Source organism: Ambystoma mexicanum, chromosome 7p (genome assembly GCF_040938575.1).
Source record: "Ambystoma mexicanum isolate Mex_15411 chromosome 7p, UKY_AmexF1_1, whole genome shotgun sequence".
NCBI classification, from domain to species: domain Eukaryota; kingdom Metazoa; phylum Chordata; class Amphibia; order Caudata; family Ambystomatidae; genus Ambystoma; species Ambystoma mexicanum.
The window spans coordinates 204257953-204270547 of record NC_090939.1 but is presented as its reverse complement, the minus strand read 5'-3'; the positions used below and the strand labels follow the sequence as shown (position 1 = coordinate 204270547).

General features: G+C 43.1%; 1 protein-coding gene across 3 annotated transcripts in view; it reads right to left on the bottom strand.

Moving 5' to 3' along the window:
* The window catches only part of BRWD1 (bromodomain and WD repeat domain containing 1), a 3236587-nt gene that overhangs the window by 641365 nt on the left and 2582627 nt on the right, over positions 1-12595 (bottom strand). For all 3 annotated transcript variants that reach the window (XM_069636064.1, XM_069636066.1, XM_069636065.1), the window contains one exon: positions 12309-12375. In XM_069636064.1, the coding sequence (XP_069492165.1) occupies positions 12309-12375 (67 nt within the window). The remainder of the gene's footprint in view (positions 1-12308; positions 12376-12595) is intronic.

The window sequence follows — 12595 nt, the reverse complement described above, 5'->3', positions numbered from 1 at the left end:
TGGATGGCAGAAAATTGGCTGTGCCTCAACAGCGACAAAACCAAGCTCCTACTCATTGGGTCACCAACCATACTGGGTAACCTTGACAAGAAATATCGCTCCTTCACCATCGATAATATACCCATCGAAGTGTCCCAAACAGTTAAAACTCTGGGAGTCTACCTCAACGCCATTACATCCTCATCGGCCTACTACTCTAAACTGCTCAATGCAGCAAGACCCTTCCTAACCACGAAGAACCGCCTTACTGTTGCCAGGGCCACTATCGGTTCAAGACTGGACTATTGTAATGCTCTCCTCTGAGGCACATCCAACAAAAACATTGCCAAACTCCAGCTTGTCCAAAACAATGCACTTAGGGCCGCCACAGGATTTCCGAAAAAGGATCACATATCGGACCTTAGGAAACAGGTGCACTGGCTTCCCGTTAAACAGAGAGTTATCTTCAAAATCCTCTCCATTACCCACAAATGCCTCCATGATCTAGCGCCCCCTTACCACACTCAGCATATTTCCATGCCCACATCCACCAGGCCACCTACGCTGGCCTACACCAACCTGATCACCAAGCCCAAAACATGCAGAGTGCGTGCTGGAGGTTGCAGTTATCGCTGCCGCCCACTGGAACGCACTCCCCACTCACATCAGGGCGATCAACTCCCACGTGGCGTTCCGCAAAGCCATCAAAGCCAGTCTATTTGTTTGAAATGCTCATGCCTAGCATTTTCTTGGTACTTAACTGAAACCTATGTCTGCTTAATGTACTTGCAACCTACCGCCTATGATGTAACTAAGTAACCGCATGTTCCAAAGTATAGGAACATATATATATTCATAAATATATATATAGGTATATTTGCCTACGTACACTTTCTTGAAAAAGCGCCTCAATGCCCGTGGGCTGTAGTGCGCTATACAAATGTAAAAAATAAAAACAAATAGTGAATGTGCCATATTGGTAATGTGGCGAGTTGCCATGAGTAGCAATGTGAATTGTGACATAATACATTGCCAGGTGATATGAGGACATACATATGTCAGTTGAATAGCATAGTGACGTGAAGTGAGTATGATGTGACAGTTTCACACATGGAACAGTAGGCACAGTATACATTAGTAATATTCAAGACAGATATGCCCCAATTGGGGACATAGTGAGTAGAAAGAAGGTGCACCAAGGGGCAAGAAGAGAAGGAGAGAAAAATATGGTCTTTAAATATATTTTATTTTAGCTCATGCTATTAGCTTGGTGAGTTATCAGTAATGTTCTTACAGTGAAGGGTAATGCGGATATATATTCCCTAGTTGAGATGGCTGGATAGCAACTATGGAGAAGAGGAAAGATCCTGTTAGGGGGGGGGGGGGGGGGCTTTGGGGACGAGGGCTGAGAATGATGGCTGACGTAGGTCCAATGTAATGTGTTGCAGCCTGTGCCCCCCCATCAAAGTGGTCCCATGGTGACGTGGATCCACTGAGCTGGTCACCCCGGATTGCTCTAGTGCTGGGTCAGCGTGTAGCTGGATCTGCCCTATTTGAAAGTGGGCCAGGTGGCATGAAAAGTTGCCAGCTAGTAAAGCGTAGCATAGTAGTGGGTAGATCTTTTAACAGGATCTTTCCTCGTCTTCATAGCTGCTATCCAGCAGTCTCAACTTTGGAATATATATCAGCATTATCCATCATGGTAAGAATATTCTCGATACTTCACCATACCCAATAGCATGAGCTAAAATAAAATCTATCTAAAGACCAATTTTTCTCTCCTTCTCGCCCCTTGGTGCACTCTCTGTCTACTATGACTATGTCCCCAAATGGGCCATATCTATCTTGAATATTACTAATGTATAGTGTGCCTCCAAAATAAGGGATGTGGAGCAAAGAAAGGTGTCCAGATCCCTCTCCCGGCAACAAGTCAAAACATACGCCACCTACATGCATAGATTAGGTTGCAGGCCTTCCGGCTGAGAGGGGCACGCCTAGAACATTTTCTGAAAAATCCCATTAATTATCCCTCAACCTTTCATGAGCCAGGCATGAAAATTATGAAGGGTATGGAGGTTTGGTGCAGGACCTGCACCCTGAGTGGGAGAGGATGTCTGTCCTATGCAGGAAGCACCAGGGAGGGAAGATGATAATGACCAGCAACTCTGGGTACAATGTTCTCTGGGCCCAGTTCGGAAAGGATCAATATCATTGTGGACCCTAACAAATGTAGCCTCCTGAAAGCCAGCAGTATGACAGGGATCGGCGGGAACACAGAGCAGGTCGAACTCCCACTTGCATGTCAAGGCCTCCCCAAGGCACCCTGATGAGGATATTCCCTGGAACACGACCATCTGCACTTCCTGTTCCTACTGGAAGTGAAGAGATACCCTTGACGAGTACCTCAATGGCAGAAAATCCTCTCCAGAACTTCCTGGAATAGCACCCATTCACGGGAGGTCGAGAACTATCTGATCGGGGCATCCACCCACAGTCACCTTGCTGGCCAGATGAGCCATCATGAGTTTTGCTCAGCGGTCCTGTTGAAAACCGAGCTAATTGCTATGTACCCGTTCACAGTGCACGCTGCATTCTGGTCAAGGCCAAATCCAAAACAGAGGATTTTGGACCGGAGAACGGGTCCAGATACCTTTCCCGGCACAAAGCCAAGAATGTATGCATTTTGCAGGATTAAATAAACTCAATGGTGGGCCAACGAGCTGAGAGAAGCACATGTAGGAAGTTATACAACAATTCTCATTCTTTCTACCTCAGCTTCTCAGCAGCCCAGCATGAAGGTTCAGGCGGCTGTTGGACACGATTGTATGCAGTACCCTTTGGGGGCACTACAAAACCCTGACATCCTGGAAATAGGAACCCAACCTTTGGTATAAGTCTGTACTACACAGGTTGGTAGTGTGTTGAGCAGCCAGGCTTATCTCAAGAGGGGTCAATGTGAGCTGTAGGGGAGTTACACAGAGATTCACAGTGACAAGTATTCAAATAAACACTTACACACAAGGTTTCTTGAATAAACAATTATTAATTTGTCAGTTAGAATAAGCCTTCTTCAAAATGGAGCTATATAATGATAACCCTCAAATACACTACAAAATACACACACTTAATATTCTTAAATCAGTAAAGACCCTTTAGGGATGGCCCACAGTCACAAACTACACCCTCAGGTGACTTCAATAGCTAGGGTGCTGGGGACATTAATATCTTACTGTAGCATTTAGAACATTCTTAGGAATTAGTCAAAGGAAAAGGTTATAAGAAATATTCTTAAGCAGGCAAATACTTTTGGATCCCATAAGCAGAGTCATTCAGTATAACAGGTTAAGCCAAAGTCAATGGGAAAAAGTCTATATGAGCTGAAGCACTTCAGGTAGTTAAGTAGAAAAGTCTTTGCACAATGTTTTAGAAGTCTTTGAAGAAACGAAGAATCAATGTAGGGCCACAAACTGTTTAGGCTTGTGAGTAGTAGAAGAAGCAAGCAACTATACAATGAGATGTACGTTCTCTCAGACTTTACAGTACCTTTGGATTGAAGAAAAAGTGCAGCAGATCACTCCTGTTCAGCTCTGCAGATCTAACTGTTACTGGGCCACAGTTGTGGGGACAAGAGGGAGGACTTCTGGGAACTCCTGCACTGCAATGGGACGGTCACCGCTCGCAACTGACAATCTTCATACAAGTGTCACTCCGGTGTTTCAGCTCCTTGCGACTAACGCAAATAGGAACACTGCGGTGCCTGGCTGTCGAGATACACTTTCCTTGCTTCTGGGGTCCCACAATCTGTTGAGGGGGCTCAGGCTCGGACAGTTCTGCTTCCTGGGAGTCCAGAGGATCTTCCTGGAGCTCTTGGCCAACTTAAAAGCAACGCACACGTTCCTCTCCCTGGCTATTCGGTTTCCAGCAGCAACACTGGAAATTCAACCGGCTCTGAGAAGTTGTCCAGGTCTCTTACTTTGGAGTTGATTGGTTCAACCAACTCAAGGGGAGAAGTCGTCCTTGCACGGGCTTCTCTGTTGATACGAATTTGGAGTTTCAGTACAGCAGCAGGGCTTCACCGGGCAAACCAAAGGTCCAGGAGCTGCAGCATGAGTCATCTTCTGGTTCTTCTCCGGTTCCTTCCTCCAGTGGTCGACTGCCTTCCAAGCCAAAAGCCTCGCCTTTTATTCAGTTCTCTCCCATTCATTCCAGCCTAGCTGTCAGTCACCCAGCAGGCTGCAGACAACCTGGGGATTTAATTCACATGTGGTGGTCCTGCCCGGTGGCAGAGATATACTTGAAGGAGATTTTGAGCCATATCAGGGAAATAACAGGGGCGCAACTGCCTTTTGATCCGGTGGTGGTCCTTCTGGGGGAGGCAGTCGAGGGGTGTTATGCAAACTCAGGGTCCAAAGCCAGCCTTTTCACCCATATGCTGAGCGCTGCCAGAATCACCCTGGCACAAGCATGGAAGAACAAGCAAGGGCCGGTAGTGACCATGTGGTGGGTGAGACTATGGGGGGTGATGGCCATGGAAAAAGTGACTGCATTAACTCATGGTTCTTATTCAAAATACTTGAATACTTGGATGCCACTGCATGAATTCACAGACGATAAAGAGCAGATGTACTTCAAGCCTAAATTACTTTGCAAAATACCTGTTATTTGAAAGTGCAAATCTTGGGCTGAAAACGTGATCCAGCCCGGAAGACATTCAGGAAAGCCGAAATATGTAACACTCCACTCAAATGTTTGGAAGTTATGTTTTGAGGGAGTGAGGGGGTTGAGGGGGGTTTAACAGTTAAAATTTAGGAGCTAACGAAACCCAAAGACTGGAGCGAACAATGGAGAAAGGCTAACACTTGCTATTCTCTAATGCATACATGTTTGTAAGTAATGCTCTTGAAAACTTAAAGTTGGTTAAAAAAAAAAAAAAAGAGGAATTGACACGAAAGGTCATTCTGGAAAACATACAAGCTGAAAAGCACTAATTAACTTAAACCGGAGAAACATAATGAGGTTGATACACAGTGTTCCATCACTACGAACAATATCATCCGTTGATAGAACAATTGAGGAAAGAGCAGACTGCGTGATCTTGCATATCAAATGAAAACTGGTTAAAGAATTCTTATTAAAGGGAAGCTACGAAAAGTTGCAATTTGGATTCGACCTGACAGACATAGAAACGTGTGGAAACCAAAAACTACAAGTGGAAGACAAACGGTACAATGTCGAAATCAGCAAGGGAAATATCACATCCCCTGCAGAGAGACGCACAGAGGTTGGAAGATCAGTAGGTATAAGAGTGACATTCGAAAACAAGTGTAAGCCGACAATAGCATTAGGATTATATAGCATTCAGGTTTATTTAGAGACCAACCAACTGCTAGGAATACGTCAATCTGGCTTTCGACCTCAACACGGAACAGAAACTGCCCTTGTTGACCTCAAAGTCAGCTTGATGATATTAAAGATAAACGTAATGCCGCCATCCTAATTCTTCTAGACCTTTCAGCGTGCTTTGACCTGGTCGACCATAAAATACTCTGCAACCACCTCTCATCTGCAGCGCACTTTTCTTCCTCTGCTGTCATGTGGATACAATCCTTCCTGGCTAACAGAACCATGCATGTTTTTTCATCAATGGCAGCAGCAGACCCTATCCCTATTACCTGTGGTGTCCCACAAGGCTCTTGTGTTTCCCCCAAGTTGTACAACATTTTTACAAAGCCCCTCTTTGACATATTGGACCATCTGGGTGTCACCTACACCAACTACGCAGATGACACCCAGATACTGCTCACCATCTCAGGTAACTACAGTGCTGACGTCCTCAGGATAAACAAAATCTTCTCCATCATTCAGACCACACACGGCCTCTGCCTGAATGATGAAAAGACTGAGCTTCTCCTTGTCGGATCTCCTAACAACCTGCAGAAACTTAGCCCTAACTACAACATCCTCATTGACGGTAACACAATTCCCATTGTGAAAACTCTTGGCTTTTATCTCAACGCCAATACTAACCTTGCCAAACAAGTTAATATGACTGCCTCAGCCACTGCCTAAACTGGGAAACTGATCAGGGCCTGCAGGCCTTTCATTTCCACCAATAGTTGTCTCACACTGGCTAGGGCTCTCATACAGTCCTAACTGGACTACTGCAATAGCCTCTACCTAGGTGCCAACCAATCCGTAATCAACAAACTACAGGTACTCCAAAATAACGCGCTACGAGCAGCATTAAACATCCCCAGGCGAGTGCACATCTCCACCACTAGAATATCCTGTAAATGGCTCTCTATACAACAAAACATTGACCTAAAAACCATTTGCCTCACCTACAAAGCCTTAAACCATCTAGCCCCACCGTATCTCACCAACAAATTCACCTTAAAATCGGCTACTAGGGTTACCAGATCGTCCAACAAGTTATGCCTTACAGTGCCCAAATTTACCTTAAAAAGACCTGGCGGTTCTAGCTTCACGGTCCTGGCCTCTCAACTCTGGAATACCTTACCACTTAACATTAAATCAATCGAATCATTTCAACCCTTCAGCAAACAAGTCATTGGCTGATTACTGGAGAAAAACGAACTCTACCATTTTCTATCTCTTACGCCTGACGACACTGTCTTACTCTAACTATAACAATGCAAACTGTATATACTGTACATATGGCACAAATGTATAACTGCAAATTATATATATATATATATATATTGTTTTTGTAACCTGTCAAAAAGCGCCCTTTTACCTCTGGGTCTGCAGCGCTATATACACTATATAAATAAAATAAACAAAAACAAATAGAAGAAAGCCACAGGCACAAACATGTTGAAACCACAAACAAAGTGAGTCCCTCATCTGCCCTGAATAAATCATGAAAGGATTGGACGAGAATCAGGCCAAATCCACCTGCAAGCATGTTAATATCGTGGAACAGCAGAGGATTTCAACACCTATTCATTAAAGTGCACCCCCAATTGAAAAGAGACCAGATAATTTGCGTCCAAGAGATGTGGTTAAGAGCGAAGCCGGCATGTGAAGGCTACGAAACGCTGATAAAACCAGAAAAATTAAGCAATGGAAGACCATTTGCCGGGCTCTTGACACTGATAAAAAAGGAAAGTAAGATCAAAGTGATCAATCAAGCAACTCCTAACCCGTATATACTGTGGGCTATTATACAAACCCCGGAGCAAGAGGGTAAGACTGGGGTGAACATGGTCATAATAAATATACAATGGAATCCAGCCAGAATACAGTTGAGTGCGATACTGAATGAGGTAGCGTAAATTATCGACAATGTCCAGGAGCACCATCGAAGTCCATTAATATTAATTTGTGGGGACTTGAACATGAAATGCTTAGATACAAATGGCATCCCATATAATGAGTCGACAGATAGTCGACAGAATTCAATCGAAATGGATGAAACTGATGGAGGCAAGAAATGTGTACATGCTAAATGGACAAATAGAAGAGGAGACATCCCAGGGAAAAAGACATGGTCCAATGGAATTCAATCATCTACATTGGATTATGACTGGATCTCAAGGAACTACCTTGACAAAGTAAAAAGGCTGGACGTGACGCCACAGACAATCAGTGATCACCACATATTAAAACTAACGTGGAATGTCACATGTGTTTCTACTATAGAAGAAGACACCCAATCATTGGAAATAAAGTCGGGAGGCAATAGAGTAAAACTTAAGACAAGCGATATTACAAAAATAACTGACTAATATATAGGCTGGAGCCAAACAGAACAATCAGATACATCAGATCAACCCTTCCTAGCATCTTATAAGATGATGAAAACCGGCTTGAAATGGCCTCTAATGAAACCAAGGCATCTTTATAGTAGTACAGTGGTAGAACAGAGGAAATGCCTAAGAAAAGATCTGAGAGAAATTCAGAGGCAAAACTTAAATTCCAATGAAGTAATGATAAGGCGATTGGTAAAGACTAGAAAGCAGAAATATAAAAATTGGTTTATTAGCTTTAGAAAAATGTGTGACCAGAAACAAGGAGAAGAAATGATAAGAGCTATGTCCAATATGAACTGCAATGTGGTCGATCATAAACAACATTATGCTGAATCAACAAAGCTGGCTGAGCTGTGGAGTTTCCAAGACAAATTGGCTGGCTCATTATGCCAAAGCTTTTGGAAGCAACAACAAGGAATACATTGAGCAAGATGCCTATACACAGCAAAAATGGGTAGTGGATATTGATGTGAGCTAAATTGAAGGCCTAATAAAAAAAACTTAAAAAACTCAGCAGCAGGGCCAGACGGCCTATCAAACAGAACACTAAAAGCTAATATAGAGGCATGGGCTAGCTTCATATCAGCGGTATTTAAGAACATCGAGAAGCGCAGAAAGCTAGCAGTGTCCTGGACGTCGAGCATCATAATCCCGATCTACAAAAAAGGCTCAAAGGAAGATCCAGCTAATTATAGACCCATTGCGTTACTAGATGTGATTGGCAAAATCTTTGCATCCACACTACAAGCACGGTTAACGCAATGGCCAGAGCGTGAAAGAATAGCTGACCCATGACAAGCAGGCTTTACGAAGGGCACTGGTACAGATTTAAATCTACTTATCCTGTCACTGTTAAAATTGGACACAATCAGAACAAAAGGCAAGCTTTATGACATGCATTACTTACCGTAAAAGCATTTCTGATGGTTGTATCTGCTTAGATTCACATGCTGTGCATAGTCCGACATCCAGGGGTCACTGCGGAGTATTGCATCTTGTTTTTCAAAAGTCGAAAAAGGGACGTCGACATAGGCGTGTCTGTAACACTATCCCTATAGTGACATGTAGTGTACCCAAGATTTCACGCGTCGAGGTCCCTCAGATTGTTTTTTTTCTGCCCAGAATACTGGTCACCTGGAAAAGTCCAGAAGACTTACTGGGCCCCATGGAGGCATTAAATCCAAAAACAACCTCCTGTGTCAGCGGAAATTGAAGTCAACAAAGGCGTAAAGCAGCAGTGTCCCTTGGCAACAACGTGGTTTAAACTATATATTGCGGATTTACCACTAACCTTGAAAAATACAAAGCACTTTCCTCCTACATGGAACAATACAGAGATTGCAGTTATGCATTATGCCGACGATCTCGTAATAATCGACCACACACAGATTGGTCTACAGCATCTATTGGACAAACTGCAAGAATACATGCAGGACAATGACCTGATCACAAATGGCGCAAAAACAAAGATAATGGTCATAGAAGCAAAGCACGAGAAGAGCTATAAATCATTCAAATGGAGAATTGCACAAGAACAACTTGAAATGGTCCACTCGATACAATATTTGGGCATAAACTTTAATACCTCAGTGGCTGAAAAGGCTTGGCACCAAAAGGCGAACATGCTAGCCTCTCAAGGAGCTATATTGAATTCCCGATATGGCAAATTCTAACTAAGGCCATTGCGGACCTTCTACATGAACAAGGTGGTAGCCATCCTGACATATGGAGGAAAGGCAGTGCTCACTCCACCCAAGAAAACTTGGGAAGTTCTGGAAGGGATATTCTGGAAAAAATGTTCATGACTCCCTAAAAGTCTACTCATGGTTTTATTAGTGAAGACCTACAGTCCCTACATTCGATAGAGATGAGGAAAACTTTGGAAGTACGAAGAAAAATATCAGAAAATCAACCGGTGTTGGGTTACACCATTCTAAAACAAGATGTGAAAAGAAGAGGTTCCAGGACACTTAACGACTGGAAGCAAAAATTTGCTAAACATCTGGGCTACCTACATTCATCAATAAAATTGCTGATTGAAAATCCCAAGAAACTAAAAGGAAAAGGTAAAACAAACTGACCAGATTAATCCCTTTGGCTAGGACATACTATTATTATCTTTATTGTTTTGGTTTATATAAACCTTTACAATTGTACAAAAAAGAGAAATAGGTTTACAAATATTATCAACATTTGCATAATTCACATATTAACATCTGTAGAAAATAAAACCAGAAGAAATAAACTCTCCTAAAAATGAAAAACATATAAGCAAAAATTCTTAAAAGTAAACCAATTGCTTAGCATTATTGTACACTGGCCATTACCCCAGTAATATTGATTTAAGGCGAAGTCTACTGGCACGATAAACATAATACACTTCCTCAATACCTTCAAAACTTCCCAAGCAATTCCATCGAGATAAACCTACGAGGATAAGACTGAACATATATCCAACCTATGCATACATCCATAGGACACAAAGACATGGTAAAAACGACGGTCAATGTAGGTTCTGTAATAGTATAGGAACCTTGGAAACAGTCCAGCATCTAATAACATTATATCCAGCAATAATTGGAGAGATCTCTGTTCCTAGTTAAATATGTGGAAAACTCCAAAATGCTCACAGCAGATGAATGGGTGGATTTATTCTTGGAGGGTCATAAACAAGGAATGGTATGTGCAGGAATTAATTTTCTTGACAAGATAAAGAGAAAAATAGACTTGCTTCACTGCAGCAGGAACAACAAATGGAATGTAGGCACATTAACCATATTTAATGACAAGGAAAGAGGAATCCATCTTCATGGTGGGAACAAATTCTGGAGAAAAAAAACACAGAAAAAAGGAGAGGATGGCATAGTGGGTGTTTAGAGACGTGTAACATGACATTTTAAAACCAATTTTAAAGGTGAACTGATGACATTTTGGAAATGATGAAATGTGTAAAAGGTTTGTGATTTTTTTTTCCAGTACATACTTGACTTTCACATCGGGGAGGAAGACAACCAAGGCCAGCCTGATTGCCCTCAATTCCAGCAAGCTGATGTGCTACCAAGATTCCGAGGGAGACCACAGTCCGCTCACTGTCAGAGCCAACAGGTGAGTGCCCCAAGACTTCAAGGACACACCACCGTTAGTTGAAGCGAAGGTTGCCAAAGCAACACCCCCTTTAACAGGTTGTCTTGCAGGGACCACCTTGCAAGGTCTAGAGAAACTCTGTTCGAAACTTACAAAAGGTTCGATATGTTCCCCTGAAACTGAGACCACTGGCAATGGAGGAGCCAATGAAGCAACCCTGTGCACAATTGAGCCACCGGAATATAGGAAGTTATAAAAACCAATAAACTAAGGAAGGCTTAGACAGGATTCCTGGGATTGGAAGGATTTGCACCATATGGAAGATGTTCACACTCAATCCTCAGGTGTAAAAGCTCTGCCCAGAAGTGTGTCCAAGACCGCACCTATACATCGGATGGGATGAGATGGCAAAACCAGAGAGTTCTTGAAGTTCATGGAGAAGCTGTGCAAGCTGTGTAACAGACTGCAAGTACGGAACACCTGGTCCGGGAAGCGAGCTGGGACAGACCAGTCACCAAGTATGGAAAGGGAAGAATGCAATCCCTTCCGAGTTGAGCCTCGACCATGCCCATGTGTGTGGTGAAGACCCTTAATGTCCAAGAGACCAAACGCAGGACTTTGAACGAGTAGTGAGAATAGCCCACAACACATCCTAGGGACTTCCTGTGCTAGATGTGAGCTGGCACATGGAAGTAGGCATCCTGAAGATCCAGTGAAACCAACCAGCGCTGTCAATTGAGGGCTTTAAGGATCTGAGCCAGAGTCACCATATTGACTTTGTGCGTAGGTAAAATGTAGTAATCTCTGATCCAGGATGGGACATAAGCCCCCATCCTCCTTCGGAACCAGAAGTACACCGACTACCTACCTGTGCCCTGTTCCAAGCGTGGTACCAGTTCTATTGAGCCCTTCACCAGAAGCTGACAAACCACCTCCAATAGGGGAGGGTCCTGAGACAAGAGGGCGGATATAATGGGCGTTGAATGAAGGGCAGGTAATATTCCTGATGAACGACCTGTAAAGCACAAGCGTTGGACATAGTGCAATATCCTTGCAAGCTAAACAGGGAAATTCCACCCTTCCCCATTGAGGACTAATAAAATAAGTTGCTTTCATAGGGCCTTGGCACCTGGGGCGGTAGTGGGTTCCGCAGAGGTAGCACACCATCTCTGGGGCCTCCTCTAAATCTTTCACTTGATGTGGATGTTTGCGTTTGTTGGGTGCCATACATTTTGTTTGCCTTCTGCATCTACTGTCCATACACAGACATATCAATACTGGCCCTGCTCATGTGTGCCTGGGACGTTTTATTTTCTGATGGTTTCATTTTCAACTTTCAAAGCATTGGAATTCCAACAAGATTGTCTGGAAAGGATGTAAAAGAACTCCACAGCATTAACAGATTCAATATAATCAATGCCAATTCATCCTCAAATAGGCTTTAATAATGATGGTGCTTTTCTGTAATACCTCTGCATCCTGAGGAGCTTGTTCATCAACATCTAAGAGCTCTGCAATATTTGTACAGTCTTGATATCTGCAATTCAGAAAAGAAAATCAATTGGAGCAAATAATACTAGAAACTAGGGAAAATGGGGCACATTAATATCACTGTGAATGATGTTTCGCAAAGAACAGGTTACTTAACTTCAGTACATTAAGTTCTTCATCATCAGGGAAGTGCTTTCTGATGGATAGTGATATTGATATTTTATTTCTATCACGCTCCAACACAAGTGTTTCAGAGCACGACAAGG